Source organism: Nipponia nippon, unplaced genomic scaffold (genome assembly GCF_047370975.1).
Source record: "Nipponia nippon isolate SJK-2023a ecotype South Korea unplaced genomic scaffold, ASM4737097v1 scaffold_1, whole genome shotgun sequence".
NCBI lineage: Eukaryota > Metazoa > Chordata > Aves > Pelecaniformes > Threskiornithidae > Nipponia > Nipponia nippon.
This window is the reverse complement of record NW_028262290.1, coordinates 156,536,857-156,557,591: the sequence shown is the minus strand read 5'-3', so window position 1 is coordinate 156,557,591 and position 20,735 is coordinate 156,536,857. Positions and strand designations below refer to the sequence as shown.

The window sequence follows — 20,735 nt, the reverse complement described above, 5'->3', positions numbered from 1 at the left end:
TATGTAAGTTGGAGGAATGGGAAAGGAACATAAAATCTTTATGTAGGGAACCAGTGATTGTCCAACATTGTTAATAGCTAAAAATTGATCAGACGCCTTTGTACTCATAAGGTACAGTGACTCTGTTATTGCACCTGCTATTCCACTTACAAAACACGTCTACATTTAAACACAGACTTGGTCCAAAGCTCATGCTCATGGGCTGTCCTAGGCTTACTGGTTTAGGCCCTGAGCTAGTGTTAAAGGTAGCCTGAGAGCTGTGATCTGATGAGGCAGATACAGGAGTTGGGACACACAGTGAAATAAAGTTTGGAGCTACTAACACACACAAAGGACTACTTATATGCTGAGTTCAAAGTGAAGCTGTCCACAGTAGCCAGGGGAGATGAAGGTAAGAAAGGCTGCTAGTTGCTCCATACTGGGCTACTGGATGTCCGATCAAGGCACCATCTAGTTAAGAACCAGAAATTACATCCCTCCCGAGAGCAGCTGAACCTACTGAGCAGAGAAGCATTTAGAATGAGGGGGAGACAGTGCGAGCAGCGATGCAGCAAGGGCACTGATGTAACACCTTCTCCTAGCCTTTATTGCAAGGGGACAAGAACCCCACATGGAAAAATACTCAAAACTAGTTTTCAAACTTTGCTAGTTGACTTTCACTTAGTATTAGAGCTGAGATCTGTTTTAAAACCTACCCTATTTTGCATTTTAAGAAAACCCAGTGATTAAAAGTACCTCAAAACCCTGGCTGACTTAAGGTCTCATCACAGGATAATGTAATTTTGGAATTTATCGAACGTTCAACCAAGACCAGGTATTACGTAGAATCATATTGTATATCACGCTATATGGTGGAAATCCCAGCATAAGCTATGACTGCTAAATATTTATTGAGTTTTCCTATGTTTGCTATTTCCTTCCTTCCTTACATCTTTTATTTGCAGTATTTCAGACTGTCAAGTATGCTTAAAAAAAGCCCTCAAACCCACGAACATTGGAATTCACCTACATAACACAGTGGCAGAAGCATCATGAAAAGTGGAAAGTTTCCAAAGCTTATTCTAGAGAGAGCCTGCAGAAAACAGAAATGGAAAGTTCCCATATATTCTTCATATGTAAGAGACAGGGAGAGTTGGTTACATGTAATGCTTATTAATCATCTGGAAAAGCGATAGTAGAGAGAACTGGAAAACAAAAGAAAAGCATTTGCTAATTACCATGTTGCTTTTTCTGTTTCAAGAGGCTATGAAAAAGGTCAAGAGCATCTAATATGCAAGGTGTGTATTTTAGCGTTGATAAAGCAAAATAATGCAAATGAATAAACACCTTATTCAAATTCATTGTTGGGGAAAGGGCCATGCAGATGTCACAGTAAACACATAAAGGTCTACTTCAATCTGTTACTACATTAATGAGTTTGATAAATCCCTGAATAAGTTAGATGCAGCACAGAACAAGTGTCAGGATGCATAAGCAGTAGAGACAATAATTCTGATGTTCATGTATGTTTAAACAAACAGTAATAGAACAATCTTCCTAAAACTGTACAGATCAACAGCCTGTGAAGTTGGGATTTTAACTGAAAGGAAAAATGAGGAATACACATTAGACAGAACTGATTCACCTTTTGTTAGAATGCAAGAAACAGAATGTTGTAGAGATGTGACTTACACTTCCATTTATTATTATGTGCAGTAGGAAAAAAAACAAGTCCAGGAAGCAGCGATCCTTTAAAACTTCCTGGTACAACAAACCACTGTAGGTAACAGACAAGTAGGAGTCATTTTTGAAAGTTAATCATGTAACTGGGCTTTTTCTCTTCTGAACAGAGACAGTAGCAGCTCAGTTCATTTCTTCTATTCTGTTCAGTCATGCAATTATACTGGCTGTATGGCATGCACGCAGGACTGACTACTGCCTTCAGTTCCGCACCAAAACTAGTTTCTTTTATGATACTCGCAATGTATTCTTTTGTGATTTCTTCTGTGTTACACTGGAAGAGTTTAAAAAAACATATATACCCCTGCAGCCTATAAGAAAAGGTAGGCTAAAAACTGATGAGCATTTTTACATGTTTGGTGTTCTCAATATCCTAGATGCCTTTACAAAGGGAAAAGAATGTACTGGAATATGAAACATACAGGGCCGTTATTGAAGTTCATATCAGCACAAAAGGCAGCCTCTAAACACTGCCAACCTTGTGGCTTGATTTGGCTGCCATAAGCACTACTAATTCCCAGAAGAGAAGCCACAAAGTATTTTAAAATGCTGATGAACAACTTCCTGCTAATCAAGTTAGGGAAGTATAAGATTTCTGCAGAACAAATTTAAGGTCTGCTACAGGGCACGATGATACAATTCCATGGGATAAGTTGTGTTTCTTCTCAGAAATTCATTATAAGGGGACTAACATGCTCTCTTCTGTTACTGGTGAATGGTTATGCAGAAATACAGTACAACTTGTAGAGCACAGCCCATTACCACTACAATGCTAAAGCGCTAACCGTATTGTAATAATTTAATAAGTAACATTATTCAGTGTATTTCCCCAGTAAACATACAATAAACTCAGCCTCTCAAACAAGGCTTGACTATACCGTACCATAGAAAGTAGAAATCACGACGTTTTTCATCATTGTTATAGGAAACACAGCATATCTCTGCACAGGAACTGTGTTTAACAGTAGTAAGTTTTTCAGTAATAACTGCCTAAAGATTTAAGCGAGCCAATTGCTACAGAGATAAAATGTATTAGTCGTGGTGGTAAGAGACAGAGCAGGCAAGTTTTTGAGTTAAGGTGACCAGAAGAAGGATCACAGTTGGTCTCACAAAAATCCAGCACACCTTGCTATTCTCCGTAGTGTCAACTACTCAAAGCTACAGTTCAAGCCGATTGCCTCTACTTTCTACTGCTTTCTATCCTTCTACCAGTCCTGCATTTCTGTTCACACCCTCACACTAGTACTGACACTCTCCTGACTCATTAGTGAGCCAGCTCAAGATGCTAAAATACATTTGAAGGACAGGAAACTAGTCACTTCTTCTTGTGTTTAATATTCTACCAGCTTACACCCTTTAACCAGCTTGCTCCAGGAGCAGAAGTTTCAACACCGGTATGAGAGAGATACTAACACTGAGTCGGAGGGCACAGGGAGAGAAGAAAATGGTATTGTGCAAGCACCAACTGTGATGGCCCTTAAAACGTTCCATAAGTTATCAAAATAAAAATTAAGAAAATTTAAGTATACATAGTAACAGTGCAAATCACTTTGACTTTATAACCAACAAGATTAATTCTTAACAAGTATTATTATAGCACTACCTACGCTTCAGAATTTATCCAAGTGTTCCACAAACCCCTTTAAAAGAGGTTAAAAAGTTTTGAAGTAAAGATATTGACAGTCCCATACGGTATGAAGGAATTTTGATCAACTAAAAGCAAACCAAAACAACATTCTTCTGCATTCCACATAACCACTTTATGATTTTTTCCAGAAATTTCACTAGGGCACATTCTTGGTGCCAGCACTCCTTTTGAGTCTAATTTTCATCAGTACTGATAATTTTGAAAATCACATCCAGCACTGAATTTTCCAAAGGCAGCCAATATTAAATGAAACAAAACCAATATTAAATAAATCAAAACTACCAGATGGTCCTAATCTGCAAAGGGAGTAGAGGGAGAGCAGTGCTCAAGTCAGCAAGTGGAGGGCTACAGTACGAATATGAAAATGAAAGCTTTGGAAGAGTTGCCCACTTTTCCTGGAAGGCATCCTGTTTTCCAGCTGCTGCTTTTCTAGAACAATAATATTGGTATTTTCATGTGTCTCTTTTGTTGTTTGTTTGTTTGTTTTTAAAAAAAAAAAAGAGAAAAGGGTTGGGTTAGGCCACACCTTCAATATTAAGTATGCCACTAAACAAGCTTTTGAAAATTACCAATTTGCAGTACAGCTATAAGCCATATACACTTCTATAACTGAACCAAAAATCAAAATAATTAACTATGTGATATTTTGTTCTAAAAGTAAAAGATAACTACACTTAGAGAAGCAGAATATATGGTAAATCTACATAACGTTAACATAATGAGAAGTAATGTGAAAAACCTTACAAATCCTGACTATTTACACAGTACTAACTTCTCTCTAGCACTGAAGCTGAGAGATTTCAAAGACTACTTTGAAACATTAGAATGCCCATATTTCTCTCTCTTGAAATTTCTTACATATTTGGACATATTTTATAAGCTGATGAAACATTTAGTATCTTCTTCACAATAATAACAAGAAAATACAGTATTTAAAAAGTTTCATACAAAGTAAGAACTCTTGTATAGCATCAAAAACTTCATGCATTACTCACAAATACGAGACTGGTAAATTCATTAAACAAGTATGTTCGGAACTACTAATTTAGAGAGCGTTGCCTTATATAGTCATTAAAGACAGCAAACAGATGATAGAGAGCAAGAGGAATTGTTGCCAGTTACTTTAGACTGGAAAACATGAGAACAAAATCTAATGCTAGCTGCCAACTAATTCCTCTTCTCTTCTAACAAAAATATTGAAGAAAAGCTTTCCTTGGCTACAGCCACTTGCTCTCTAGTAAGAGGACAGAATTTGGTTATTGCTATAATAAGCATTATTTTACATTTTTCTACAGAAGTTAGAAAAATAAACACCAAGAAGACACACTGCAGTGGGGAGAGAAGTCTGCTTGAAAAAAACTAAACATCCATTTATAACTGTCAAAATTATGGAATAACTTGATTCAAAGATACATTTTTTGAACAATCCACCCTTAAGTTTGCCCAGACATTGACCACTAGCTTAGTTTTTAAATGAAAGGAGGGTGAAAAATACTTTTTAATATTTTTGTAACTGAATACTTTTGGGGAGGGGTTGACTTTTTAATTTTCATACTCCAGTCTACTTCCCATCCTTTTTTGTCCCACTAAGTCAACCAGACCCCTAATAAAGTGGCATGGGGGGAGGAGGAAGGACAAAATTACTCTGGACAAAGTCTTTCCCAAAGTGACGTGTCCAGAAAGTTACTGACCACAAATGAGAGGTGTTTCATTTGATGTATTTTCAGTTTACTATCTCAGGTCCAAGCTGTCCGAGTTAAGCACTCAGCAAATGCACAGCACTTAACGTGGACCAGGACAGAAAGGACTGGGCACAGGTACCGGAGCTAAAAGCTGACTGGAGCGGTATCTGGGAGTACCAGAAATGAAAGGTTCAGACAAATGCTACCAGAGCACAGTGCTGGGAGTGGGAAACAGAGGAAGTGTCAGGAACTGCTTACGAGCACGCCTGCTGCTGATCGCTCCCTCCCTGTCCCCTAACAGCTTCCCTACCTCTCTCCTAGAAAGCAACACAGCAGCAGTAGCTGCAGGAGGTACTCGAGGAAAGCAGTCCAGACATACTGCATCAGCTCATGGCTCCGGCACCAAGGGTGTCAGAATGGCTCCTGCAGAAGGACTGTACACTGGTTTCTTTCTCAGTGAATACAAAACAGAACTGAGAGAGACAACATGAACCACATCTACAACATGAAGAAAGATCATTCCTGTAGAAAAAAATGTAAAACCTGTGTCCACACAGCTAAACCCTTCTCCCTGCTCCTCCAAAAGAGAGTGTTTGCATTTAACTTGTTTATTAGATGGTCCCTGTAATGAGCTGGGCAGTGTACTGAGTCTGGAAATTGTTTGGGAGAGCACTAAACAGCAAAATAATATCAGAGAGCACACTAACGATTACGCAGTGCAGACCACCATAAGGCAGTGTTCAATCCTTGTCATGGCCCTGCTTGGTTTGTTAGTATAAACATGAACATTAACAGATGCCCTACACTCATACTGCTCAGCCAGAGGGTAAAAATGAGACAAAACTTAAGCAGACATCTCCTAATGTTTAGACTCGCTTCAAAGAAATGTGTGGAAATCCAAATTTGGTTTATCCCAATGTACTTCCCCAACCCCTTCCAAAAAAGAGCAATGATGTTTCATCAGTTTTGCATAAACTGTTTCACTTTTACAAAAAACTCACTAAATTATCCACAAAACATTTCCAAATTCTTGCATGTTTTACTAAGATTTAAGTCTACATTCCCTCTACCCAAGCACACATGGTATCTCTAGACAGATGAAACAAGCCACATAAATGATGCAAGCGACACCGTAAGTTTTTCCTAGGCCATACGTAAACATCCATACAAACCTATCTTTTCAACAAGTTTGCAAAAATTTATCATAGGACATTCGTTCAAAAGAATTGTCTTACAAGAATGTGACTTCATTGAAGAAAATAGCAACATACCTTCTAAAGCTGGTGAAGTAAAGAATTCACTCCCACCCCCCAAACCTTGAAAACTACATCAACTTTTTAGAGTTGGAGACTGCTGAGGAAACCAAGATGACCAATCTGAGACTGTTTCAAAGTGCCTAAACCCATATACTTGTAATTTATGACCTAGCATAGTCTGAAACTCTTAAATCTTGAGATCACAAGTTTTACTGTTTAATTAGAACATAACCAATAAACAAAAGCTTCCAATGGAAAACAGACTTCCAAGTAAGAGATGGAAACAATTAATTTCTTTAAAGAAGTCTGTGTAGCATAAGAATTTCCATGATGTTCACATTTTTATGAAGCTCTCTTGCTGATACTTATTAAAAGCAGTATCAAACTTCAAATTGCTGAAACTGCCTTACACACACATATACAACATCAAAGAAGTTTCCGCCAGCAAGTGTGCAATGTGTATTATGATCTCCTGTATATTTTTCTAAAATAAGATTGTTGTATGGACTTTGCAACATCTGTGAACATTTCTTGATGCATCTGTAGATTAAAAAAGAAATTTCCTGGAAGTAGTAAAACCTGGACTAGAATTACTGTCATATTTTATAAGATTTAATTCAGTTAAAACTGTAGAGTATTTGTTACTTATTTTCAGACACTGAAAATTACATTTGCTATTTATCCTCTGTTCTTCTACCAATGCTGCACCAAATTACCAAGACATACTGATTACTGTCATCAGCACTCTAAAAAGTGTAGAAACAGAGATAAAAGTACTTACAGGTTTCCTAAGGAAAAAAAGGGAGAGTGCTCCAATTAGGGGCATGTCTCCAATTAGTGGTTCCAGGATAACCCTCATAGTGCCATGGATCTGAGGAAGGGGAGGAAAAAAAGGCAATGGTATTGACTGCAGTTCAAATTTTAAATAAAATTTATTCACTGGCAATGCTCACACTTCTAATTCATTAAATTCTTGATTATGGAAGACTTTTATATATATATAGCTTTACATGTCATCCAAACCCCAAAAATTTAACAGAGGCACTAAATAGTTGGGCTTACAAATTCATTACATTCATCTACATGATGCTGTGCCATGTTAGTGGTAATTTTGCTAAAAATATGAAGTAGATTGTTCATGCAGCTCAATGTAAACAAATGTGGCACAAACCAATATAATGGCATCCACAGACACTAGAACAAAAGTAAGTAAATGCTTTTAGGTATGTCAAGACACACACACATTAAAAAAAGCATACTATTTTTCCTCGTTAGAGAGAGAGAGAGAGCTGTTATCAGAAAGTTAAGGAAATTTGAAAAACAATACCAGAAGGCAAGGCTACTACTAATAATTGCATCTAAACTAATAATTGCATCTAACACTGAAATATTAACTAAAACAAAATTTTAAGCTCCATGTTTCCTTTACAAACCTACACATCACATGAGCATTGGCTTGATGTGAAATTATCTCCATCTTTTCCAGTAGAAAATGTTATATATTTAAAACAGTTCTACATCTGAAAGGAATTTACCCTTTCAGCTAAGTCATGTTACCAGAATTGTTATGCAATATCAATATTATGCAACTGAGAAAAAAATAGTAAGCAACAAACTACACAATTACTGGTTCTTTCTTATAAAGTATTTCATCAAAAAGTAACAATTCAGTGACGACTCAGTATCAAAATGAAAAGGAAAAAAAATAGAATTTCACCTGTATACTTTTCACACCAGCTCTGCAGAAGTATCTCTTGATCTCCAAATCAATTTCACAGTTTCCAACAAAACTAAAACAAAAAAGAAAGTATACATTTCATTTTTATGCACTAAACTGCAATACACTCTTAGTTCTGTTTTGCACTGAGATGACAATATATTTTGTATCCCAGTCTATACAAAAAAAATGCATATTAAAACATAAAAACATACAACAAAGTCAAGATTGTTAAAAAAATTACATCCCCTTCAAAACATCACCACTGTCATCAAAATCACTCAAATTAATACAGAGGTATGTTGTCATCTCCAGAAGCACACGTAACAGAAAACACGCCTTAGTTTTGGGAAAGAACGGACACAGAATTCATACCCCATTTCAGGAAAGTTCCACACAGGTCTCATTGATAGTGTACCCAAATCCACTCTTATCTAATATAATCATGAGAAGCACTAGAAAGAGATGGTTATTTTGCTAAAAATCAAAGTTGTCTGAAATATTCAGAGGCTTGCAAAAACAGTCGTATTTAGAAATTCAATAAGCTGGGCATGCTGAGCTGGATGATCCACTAAGCAAGGTTTAAGGCAAAAACAGCTGAGCCCTTTCTGAAGGGAGAAAGAAGGCAGGAAGCAAATTAGAAAATAATATATCAAAAATGATGTAAGTTTTCCCCTGAACAGTTCTTGCATTCCATTTTTGGGGATGCAAGGTGAAGGGCTTGAAATTTTGCAGATGCTGCCCTATATCTCAGAGATAGATTTGTAGAAGATGGTAAAAAAAGCCCCATCTATTTTGCTCATGCTACAAGGCTAAAAGATGATTTGCACACAACTCACTCGGATTTTAGCAGCTGCTTTTTCTGAAGCTCCATGCAGGTCAAGCATGTACCAGCAGAGCTGAGCAGATCTTTTCCAAGAACACACATTGGGTCTGAAAACAAACTAATTCTGAGACTCAACAAGGAATTTAGGAAGAAAGCTTGAGACTCTGATTTAGCAAGGGAATTTGTCAACGATTCTACAGAACGAGAGCTAAAAACAAAACCAAACAGATTGAATACCAAGCTACGGCTAGGGAGAGACTGGCTGGACAAGGAGACTGGCTAAGAAGATATGGGTTATAACAAAAGAACAAATGAAATCTGAAGAGTTTTCTGAACAGACTGCCCAGGTAAGGAAAATGGAAGAAGGAACTAAGTGGGGAGGAGATAAGGCAGCTTAAACAAAGCCAGACACTGCTGGGAGAGGGGGGAAATTTGTTTCCTCTGCAGGGCATCCTGCTCCAGATTCTGCAGTAGAGCCCAGGCTTCCTCACATTAGGTTCCTCAGACCTAGCCTGGACAGTGAAAATCTATTCAGCCGTGTTTAGGAGTCTGATGGAATCTTATTACAGAAATACCTGGGAAATTATGAAGAAAATGGAGTTGCTCTCCTCATGGGGCCATTTTAGAAGCAAGTCAAGATAAAACAAATTACTCTCACAGTAAGAGCAGAACAGCAGGACCCCTGCCGCCTCCCCCCGACAACCAATGGCCACAAGGTTCTATCAAAAGAAAACGAAGGTGAGAGTTGCTGCATTCAGGATATCCGTTATTCAAATCATCTGTAGCCTCCTGTGCTCTGTGTGTGATGGTGCTGTCTATGGGATTTCAAGCAACTGCAAATCTTATCAATCCCTTAAACAGAAATAAACAACAGTACCAAGACATTCTTGTAAGCATCCAACATTGGAATTTATTTTGGACTATTCAAAAGATAACACTATGCAGAATCATTTTGGTACAATGACCGGTTTGGGGAACTGGAAGACAACAACATGACAGGGGTCTATGTGAAAGGAAGGTGACCATTGCTTTCCCTGGAAAGAATGTAGTGTGACTGTACAGTTTAAAAATAGGTATATAATTTTTAACACACTATTTAAAACGATGTAATTTCTATTTTTACCTATCTAACTATATATAGAGATAGTAGTGAGATATATATAAATACGCACACACATATATAATTGCATAACAACTTGACACAGAGAAGCAAGGTCAATTAAAACCTGCAACTGAAACCTCAATCTTGGCACTTTGTAGCATGAGAACTATTTGTGTTATGGAGACTGGGAAGCAACATGCTCATTTGAAAATCCATGATAACATGATGACAAGTAAAAATAGTAACAAACTGCATCTGAAGGTAATAAGTCAACAACTTTTAACCTTATAATAAAGTTAAACATGGGTTTATCCCCTAAGATATTTGGCCGGGTCCATTAACAGTCGATGCCATATGGAATTACACTGTAACATAACATACAGCTTGAAGGCTCATTTAGTAAGCAAATTCTATACATTCAAATCATAATATCGCAGAAATATTCATGACCCCTGTAATGTACAGATCACTGAGATAGATTACAGTTTAATGAGGACAGTCTTGTAAGAATATAACAGCAGCTGTACTGAATCAGATGAGAAGGCATAGTATATTATATGTGGTCATTGTAGTCCATAGAAGATACCCAGAAGAAAAACAAACAAACAAAGAACAGGACACACATATTTCCCAGATTACAATGATCTCTGCTTCTGTACTTTGGACTATCTTCACTATTTTTAGAAGGTCTTTAGAAGGTCTTTCAACCCCATTTTTATATCTGTCTTCTGCCTGTACAATGGTAGTGAGTTTCTCCATCCAAGTATGCCACATGAAAAAAAAAAAAAATTTCCATGTGTTTAAATCTGCAGCCTAAAACTTTCTTTTAGTGCCTCTATTTTTTGTGTCATGAGAAGGTGAAAAAACTCAGTTGTACGCTATTAACAAGTATTTCCTCAATCTCTCAATCTTTTTTGGCTTTCTTTACTACAATTCACATTTAATTTGACAGGGTTTATCTTGTTTTCTGTTGATCCATAACCTTTAGTTTTCCCCAAGTGTTGACTACATTCATACACTTTCGCAAATGTAAGATTCCTATTTATTAACAATTTATTTAGACTTTATCTTCATTTGCTCAAGTAGTTAAAATTTTTCCCTTGCACGCCTTTGTCACCAGAAACTAGACTTTTAAATTGTAGCATGAGTTTTGACAATATTTTTAACATAAAGCTCACAGTAAGTAATAGAAAGGTAAAATGTTCCCTCTGCAAACATGGTCCTGAAATTGAATCTTTAAATACATTTTCCAGTGACTGCTTTGTGGATTAGCTAGTCAAGCTGCTTACAAGAGTAAAGTTCTTAATTGGATCCTGAGCAATGCATAGGACCTGTTTCAAAAGGTCCTGAAAAACACTCTGAAGCAATGATCATAATGCACTCGATATCCTTGCAGAAACAATAAAAACTAACCACACTCCTTTTGCAATTAAACTCAAAAGCAAAACCCAAAAAAACTCAAGGAAGATGCAAAAACTAGTAAAGAAGTGTTTTGGAGACACGTTGAAACTACTTAAATGTACTGTATGGAAGGTCCAAAGGAAATGCATATACCGCAACATAAACAACTGACAGTAGAAGGGGCTAAAGGAGGCCACAATGGTGAAAGAGCAGGATAAAAGGAGATTATTAAAAGAATGAATGTACTTAAAAAAAAAAAAAAAAACAAACAAAAATATCTTTCCATGCCTCCCCCCGCCACACCCCCCCACAGGGCTTGGCTTTGTACAGCTATTCTTACGAATGCTTAGAGAGATTGTTTTCCTTCTCAACTGTATTTAGGGACTGAAGGGCTTATCGAAAGCTCCTAACTTTAAACTTAAAATTAGAACAAACTAATTTAACTGGAGATGAAAATTTACAGGGATAAATATTCCAAAGGACAGACTTTTCTCCAGCAGTAAGACTGTTCTTTAGAATCTTGCAAAACTGAACTAAAGTTGATTCCCTAAGAAATACTTGAGGGTTGTTATCTGTACATAACTCTGTATCTAAACATGCCAAGAACATTTATTACAAAGACTCTTATTCTTCCTTCCTGTTACTACTGAAACAATCCCAGCAATGGACCCTTAGAGAACATACCAAAAAAAAAAAAAAAAAAAAACACAGAATCAAACAGTAACAATTGATACTGGGGTGCCGTCCATCTTAACCTTGCATACTAAAAGCCTTTGATAAAGAGCCCTTTCCCAATGAGAAGGTGTCAAGGACAAGTCTTAAATATGAAACAGGACTTCCTTTAACGGTGGTTTTGTCTAAGCCTTAATTGCCAGAAGCTACGATAGTCACTCCATAGCTCTCCTGTTTCCATTTTCTTCCTGGAAGCCTATGCCACTGGCAGTAGGGACAGGCTGTTGGGGTCATGATGAAAGGGCAAAGAAACCTGAAGCAGCACAGCACAGTCGCTCTGGCACTATATAATACATAGATTTACTTCGGTTAGTGGCACGAGCACAAGTACTTCGGTAGCTATCACTCTCTTTTTCTAATACTGTGTTTATAAAAAAATCTAAGTAACTCAGAAAAGTAAAAAAACCCAAACATCTTGTATCCTAATTTTAGACTAGACTAAACTTCATGGAAGAGTTTTAAATACATTAGAAAACAAAATCAAAGATAATGCTTTAGCTTTGGAAAGTATTTTCTTATTAACCAACATTACTTTAATGATGCAGTCACACTGAGTTGATAATACTATTTCCCTGACAAATGCTATTTACAGCATACAGTTCCTTCCTCCGTTCATACACAATTAGAATTAACTATATTTGTGTAATGAAGCAATTCTTCTCCTTTCAGGCCAACATAACTGCCCAATCAAACAAATCACATATTATAAAGCATGGGCACCATTGTAACATGACAATAAAGTTTACCTGATTTGAAGATCCAAAATGATCTGCCTTTTGTCCACATTTTCAGTGTACACTTTTACACCATTTATCCGCAGAGGCTGAAACAATGAAGCAAGTAAAAGTTGGATCCTTCTATTGAACTATACCATATTAAACTCTTAACTTCGAAATAAAGGTGAATATACGCACATTCATGCCTGAAGTTAAGAATTTACTATAAGCATTATTAAAAGGTGTGAAGCAAAGCTATCAATTTAGCTCAAAATGTTATTTCAAGGGTAAAAATTACCTTGCTAGGATCCACTCAGCCACAGCCCTTCTGGCAATTACTCTGGGTTTAGACCACTAGATTTCTAGATTTTCCGAAGATTTAATATCAAGCTTTCCCTTCCCCCCGCAATAAACATCTGATTTCTCTGTCCTAGTATATGTCTAACACTCCCAAAGTATTCTTTTCTGTGCAACTATAACAACAGGCCAAATTTAATTCACAAAAATGCAGTTGCCTAAAGTGAAATTTAGTCAGAATGGATGGAAAATAATCCATAATCCCCACAAAAAGTTGTGTCCACCACTCTGTGCTCTCTCTCTCTAAACCGCTGTGCTGGTGCTCTCTCTCCCTCCCTCCCTCTCTCATACAGAAACAACGCATATCAATGAAACATTCCCAAGACTCAAACGTTCATCAAATACTAGGTGGGAGAAAACGACCAATGACCTCAGCACCACCTCCTGTCACATTTTGAGTTTTTCCTTTCTGGAAAAATTGCCATATTTCTGTTTATACCTTTTTAGTAATTTAAGTAAATTGGAAATCTCACTGCTGTCAGATTCCCACTGTGTTTGGGGCTGTGCAGCTCACAGGATGCAACTCAATCAAGGCTGCAATATAAAGTAAGAATAGTTGTTTCTTGTTGCTGAGATAACTCAGTCCAGCTGCAGAAGCACACAGAGGTCTGGAAGCCAATTTAAACCCTACTTAAAATTAGTATGGCTTAAAGGGAATGCTATTCTACAGTCTGTAACACAGGTGTATCTAGGGCAGGACAGAGCCCCTGTGTAAAAGGATTTACAACTTAAAAAACAAAAACAAACAAACAAAAAAAACACACAATAAAGTATAATGAACTGTAATATACGTGAAATAGAGTCACAAAGAGAGAAAAATAATTACCCTCCATCACACCTGAAATTTAATTTCAGTTTTCCTAACATTGGGGGGGCGGATTTTTAAATCCTTACTTAAAATCCCATTTATGACAAGCAAGAAGAACACAAAAGACAACTTCACAAAAAAGCTGAAAAAGCTGTTAAGCTACACCTCAATAGAAGCACAGTTCTGATTGATGCAAGTAAGAGTAAGCAGTGCTAAACTTATTGCAAGCAGAGGTAACTTACTCCTAGCTTGGACTGGTCAAACAGGCTCTTCTGCAGGCATGTAAGAGCTATACATTACGGCCCCTTCTTTCATGTGACCGAACAGAGGATAAACACCTGTCTGCTCCTTGATACTATGTTATGTGCAGTCCTTTGGAAAGCTGAACCAGCAGCCTTGTCATTGGACTCCATACATAATGTGATTAAAAGTTCATCTGTTACAAGAAAGTTAATTGCCCTTGGATCATCTGGCAAGACAAGGATAATGGTCCCTGCTCACTTAATGTAAAGCATTACATGAACAGTATTAAATTCATGTTGCTATGAGCTCTTCACATGACTAGGAGTTACTATACTTTGAGTCTTCTCCTAATTCTCAGGCAAATTTCTGAATCAGAGACCCCAGGAAAAAATAAAAAAATAAAAATGAAGCCGCTCCTAAAAAAGCCAGACATGTTTTTACTTTAATGTTACAACAGAAACCAGAATCAGGCTTACCACCAAGTGTCACCAAGGAATATTTTTGTGTAGATTTAAACAGGCTACATGAAAACAGTATGTAAGACAGAGCCTCTTAGAAAAACTTTGCCAGACACTGACCTGATGACCAATATCAATCTTTGTAAAACTGAAGGTACTGAGGTGGTTGTTTGCTCCTCTTACTGCTGGTTCTATGGTCTCCCGGAAGAGTTTCTCAATAAATTGGCAAATAAAAGGCCACATCTGTTTTACAGTCTAGGGGGGGAAAAAAAAAATAAAAAAAATCTACACGGAACACAACGTCACACATAACTAAAAAATATTCTTCAAGGCATATGTAAGAAATTTTGTACAAAGTTTTAAACATACAAGTTTTCTATAGGGTTCACTACAGACATAAGAACTGGTTCCTTTTTACATACAGGAAAGTTTTCTGGAATTCTCAATTTGTGTGTTTTATACATTTGCACAAATCTGAAGCACTGGAGGAGGAGAAAAACAGTATTAAGAATTTTCTTGTTTTATCCCACAAACTCATACACATTCAGCACTGATGCTGAATGCTGGGGAGAAGGGTGAAGAGGGTTAAGTTTATTTGCATGTAAAGAGGAATACGAAAAAATGGGTCAAGTGCATTTCTTAAATACATGCATAAGGTTTATAAATATAAAAAATAGAGTATTTTACTGTCATATCTGAAAATTCTATATTGTTTATTTTTGTCACATTTTCTAATTAACTCATGTGCTTCTATGCTCTTTGAATGAAAGATATTTTTAAAAAAACCCAGGCTACATAGATCTAGATCTTAGATTACTACACATAAAAATTAAAACCGCAAAATTGATTTATTTTTAGATTGTAGGTCAGGAACCTACAGTAACTGGAAAGTATCCCAGACAAGTAGAACAATAAGACTGTGTTTACAGCTGCTATAACTTCCACACAATTATAGCTGTCATTATTTTAATGCCACTTAAAGTCATTCTCCAAAACTCACAATTTCAAGACCATGAAAATAGATTTAATCTTTCTCGTGACTAACTAGATCAACGACCAGAAGCTTCAAGTGTATGAAGAGCACAGAAAGTTAAAACTCCTCTGTTCTCAGATTCTTGGCTCACCGTTTTTTTTTTTTTATTTTAGATTTCCCTCCTCCCCCTTCCCATTTGGAAGCGATGGTAATGACTACACTTACCTTGTTGAGCCATTCTGCCCTCTCTGTGTCTGGAAAATGGACCTAAAAAAAACCCACCAAACAAAAAAATTAATACAAATACAAAACACTCTTTAGTTAATCATGCCCAGTCATTTATGATACAGGAAAATGTAGGGATCTCCCTATGAGCAATGTATACAGCAAACAACATATGAAGCAGTTAACATTCTTGACAAGAATATTAGAATTTGAGCAGATAAAATATGAACTAATTTCTGAACTACATAGATTCAAGTCCAAGCATATATTTAATAGTGGCATCTGGAATAAAATATTGCTTTAACACTATAAACGAACTGAAAAAAAATAATAAGCATAGCTGACAAAGCTAGCGTCAACCAAATTTACCTCTCATGTTTCAGGGGTTTTTAATGTGATACACAAGACTGCCAGAGTCCTGACTGCACTTCTGCTTCCTTTCATTCATGCCAGATCTTGTGCAGTGTCAATAAATCATGGCTAGAAATAGTTAATCAGTGAAACTGAAGCTCAGGAGTATGGATTTAAATTCCACCAAAAGCCCTTCAAAAGACATTTTTAGTGATTTCTTCTCTTAAACAACTGCAGAAATCAGTAAGAGACAGAAGGATGACAGTCTATACACGTGATGGAAAGTACCCATCACAACAGGAAAACACCAGTTAAACGCTGGAAGAACAGACGCACTTTTCCAGACACAGAAGGAGAGTACGGTTAGAAGCTTTACATCTTCCACGCATACCAAAAAAAAAAAAAATTAAAAACCTGAAGCTGTTCAGTAGAAGCAGAGTTAAACATTTCTTTAGAAAGGAACAGCTTCTGCAAGGAGATGCAGATCACACTTCTGAAACACAAAGAGCCTTTGAACACACTAAAAAACTGTGACCTAGATATACTGACTTTCGTGAAGCAATGTCTCTACTTAACTGAATTGCGAAGTCTTAATCTCTTCATAGCATAACAGATTGTACCGCTGGTTTTAACAGCAGTGCCTACTGGTTATTTTTATTATGCATGTATCCCAAATGTGAACAGTCAGTTAAAGATACACTTTTTAAACTGTATTTTCAACAAATTGGATTTGAAAGCAAGCCCCACTAATGACTTCTTTGTCTAGTTTTTATTAAACTCTTGCATTAACAACCAGCACTATCATATTCTTGAATATACTCAAGTTACCTTCAGAGCAGTCCTTAATTTCATCTAAGCATCCATGTTTTGCTATGCTGGAGCATTGGCCCCTCCAGAATAACCAATATCATCAGTTATTTCTCCACCCTGTTTCTCTCTCACTAAGGTGGGCCATACATTTTTACAGGTTCCTAAAGAAGTACAAATACTGCTGTCTTCCACTGTCAAAAGAGAGGCTCTTGGCATCTTTTTCAAATGACTTTTTTCAAGTATATCACATATCTATCAAGACCATTACAAGTGGCACAAGAATGACCAATGATCTGCTTGACTGTAACAAAAACATTCAGTAGGATTTATTTTACTTAGTGAGTTCAAAGAATAAAATAAATATTAACGGATGGAGCAGGTTTGCAACCATATTATTATATTTTATTTATTTAGAATTAATTTCCTAGAAAATTATAGTGGGTAGCATGTCAGAAGTCTGTATTTAGAGGTTTGGGTGGGATTTTTTTTTTTTGCTTTCTTTTTGCATTTGCAACAACAGAAGCAGTTACTGTACGTACATGAATTAAGCTGAACAGAGCTTACACTCAGTTTTTGTCTTGCAGGGTTCTCAAGTTGCTTCCAGTGGTCAAAAAGTTAAAGGAACAAAAAGAACAAACACTATGTTAACCCTAATGCTAATAAGTAACATCTTGATCTTTCTCCTAAAATATTTGCCTTCTGAATCTTCAGAGAGAAAATGTGCCAATTCTCAATAATTACTTATCTCTTAAAAATTATGTTGGATCAACATGAAAAATTCATTCTGATTTGCTTAGGAGAGCAATCAGTGATGCCACGGGGTGGGAACTCAAGAGCTGTTCCACACAGGGGAGAACATGAACAACAGCCATTGGAATGAACAGCAACAAAACAAATTAAATAGAAACAACAAATTAAAGACACAGATGAGGAAAAGGGAAAAGGGAAAAGGGAAAAGGGAAAAGGGAAAAGGGAAAAGGGAAAAGGGAAAAGGGAAAAGGGAAAAGGGAAAAGGGAAAAGGGAAAAGGGAAAAGGGAAAAGGGAAAAGGGAAAAGGGAAAAGGGAAAAGGGAAAAGGGAAAAGGGAAAAGGGAAAAGGGAAAGGGAAAAGGGAAAGGGAAAAGAAAAAGAGAAAGAAAAAGAGAAAGAAAAAGAGAAAGAAAAAGAGAAAGAAAAAGAGAAAGAAAAAGAGAAAGAAAAAGAGAAAGAAAAAGAGAAAGAAAAAGAGAAAGAGAAAAAAGAAAAAGAGAAAAAGAAAATTCATGCAAACCCCAAAAGCAAACCTGTCTGCTGTGAGTAATGCAAGACATAACAGAGTCACCATGTCCACAATTCATTTTAGTCTTTTGTACAAGTATCCAGTTGACATCAAACAGGAGAGCCACACTAGACTGAGAAAGACTTCCCATCCTAAATATAATCTCAGCCCAGATGAAATTCATCTTCCTCCATAGAGTGCTCCCAACTTCCCAGATTTAGAGTATAAACTCGCCAAGGCATAGGCCACATTCCCTGTGCTACGCACACAGCTGACATTCAATACATCTGACTGGAATAAAACAGGTAGCATCTCTCTCTTGCACCCACCAAGCACCCTTCATGTTCAGTCCCGAATTATGCAGAATCACTTGAGACAGGTTGGGAAGCAAACGAGAGGCCACATACACTAATATCTAGCCATATATGCTAATTTATTAATTTTTAATTTTATCTACTCTACAGTCCTTATTAAGACCTTGCTTGACAAGACATGGTTCTTAGTTTTTCCACAGATTTACCATAAAGTGATTTTTTTTTTTGCTACAAAACAATCACTTTCTTATTAATTGTGTATTACAGCAAAGTAAGAAAAAGAAGCAATAAAGCAGTTTAGATTAAAAAAAAAAAAGTTTAGATTAAAAGAAACCCCAACCAAACAAACAAAAAAACCAAACGAAACAAAACCCCCACACCACTGTATATTGGCTTTTTTCCCTTCTATTCCCCCCAAGGATTAAATGTAAGAATTCAATTTTAAACTACATTAAAAATAATGTGCTATAATAACTATGTTTAACAGATATTTATCTGAGCTAGCATTACTTAGCTTATGTCTAGTTCCTTCTATCTGCACTGTTTAATTACTTGTTGCTGTAGACGAAAATCTTAAAGAAACCATACCAGCAACTTTGTGTTTAATTATAAGGTCACACAATATAACCAAGTTTCTTCATATAGTTCCAATGTAACTAAGTATTCTTGAACAGTTTTCCAGTTATTTCACAAATATCTCCCGTATTAGATATCGACCCCTTCTGCTTACTTTGGAAAGCTAGAATTGCATACAAAAACCCTCCTCTCTCTCAAAAGCACACTTGATAGCTTAAATGTAAAAATATACAAGGGTATCGCAATTAGCCTTCATAGTCTCTTCATGCATCATCAGTGGAGAGGGAGAGCACCCCACAGAAGGAAATTCAGAACAGAAGCCCAACTTAGGTGCTCTGAATTACCTTCTGAACGCACAGCGTAAGCAGTTATTTAACTACTAAGCCTAAAGCTAGGTGGTGTGGCAAAAAAGAAACACACTAAAATTAAATTATCCTTTGAATTATAACTGCCAGATTAATTTGTCTAAACTCACTGCACTTCTATCTCAAAAAGGCCAGAGAAATTTAGTAAAAGAATTAAGAAGAATCCCAGCATGAACAGAATAAAGACTATCATACAGAGGTATTCAAGCTCAATTTAACAGCTATTCATTCCAGCCTTTTCCAGCCGGTAAAGCAAGCTGGCCTAAGGACATTTTAGGTAAAACAGAGCTGAGCAGGCTAATGGCTTAATCCCACGTCTTCCAGCCAGCAATCCCCTCTCTCCCTGGAGAAAACAAGGAGCAGCAGTAGGTGAAGTATTTGTTGCTTTGCACAGAGGAATCGATGCAGAGTCTTCTGCTACTCAACACAACCTGAAGAGGCTCAGCCTCAAACACAGACTTGGGGGGCAACCCTGCCTTTCTAACAGGCCGTAAAGAACAGGGGGGCTGGAAGGGAAAGCAGAGCAGCCAGGCTGTCTCCTGTTACTCCAATAATCCACCTCCAGGGTTACCCTAGCAATTTTCTTAACTTCTTCAACCCCAGAAATACTGTAGTCCCCATATCTTCTGAATTACAAGGGAAAACATGCTATTTACTGTTGCAGAACTGCAGGATTCAGTATTCCTGAAAGAGAAAGTCAAATTGTTAATAATTAGGGTTCCTCAAAAAATGCTGCAATTAACCATAGGCACTTGCTACTAAATTAACAAACAACTGCCATTTCCGTGATTTTTTGGTAATCTGATTCTGTTTCTGTTCAGCATGCTTTGGCATGGATTTTGTGTTTGCAGTCTTAAATATATTAAAATGATTAGCCTTTGCACAGCAAGATTCATATTCAGTATTACAAATGCTGTATATTTTCAGTATGGTGATTAAACAAGGACTTTTGAAACAGTTTTACTGAGAATCATTGTATCAGGAACAGTGTGGCCAGCAGGACCAGGGAGGTGATGGTGCCCCTGTACTCGGCACTGGAGAGGCAGCACCTCGAGTACTGTGTTCAGTTTTGGGCCCCTCACTACAAGAAGGACATCGAGGTGCTGGAGCGTGTCCAGAGGAGGGCAACGAAGTTGGTGAAGGGTCTGGAGCACAAGTCTTATGGGGAGCGGCTGAGGGAGCTGGGGTTGTTTAGCCT

At 37.0% G+C, this 20,735-nt stretch overlaps 1 protein-coding gene across 3 annotated transcripts in view; it reads right to left on the bottom strand.

Moving 5' to 3' along the window:
- The window catches only part of ESYT2 (extended synaptotagmin 2), a 90,322-nt gene that overhangs the window by 43,017 nt on the left and 26,570 nt on the right, over positions 1 to 20,735 (bottom strand). For all 3 annotated transcript variants that reach the window (XM_087729921.1, XM_087729932.1, XM_087729943.1), the window contains exons 2-6: positions 15,864 to 15,905; positions 14,786 to 14,920; positions 12,830 to 12,906; positions 8,023 to 8,095; positions 7,087 to 7,176 (exon numbers count right to left, since the gene is read on the bottom strand). In XM_087729921.1, coding sequence (XP_087586047.1) covers positions 7,087 to 7,176; positions 8,023 to 8,095; positions 12,830 to 12,906; positions 14,786 to 14,920; positions 15,864 to 15,905 — 417 coding nt within the window. The remainder of the gene's footprint in view (positions 1 to 7,086; positions 7,177 to 8,022; positions 8,096 to 12,829; positions 12,907 to 14,785; positions 14,921 to 15,863; positions 15,906 to 20,735) is intronic.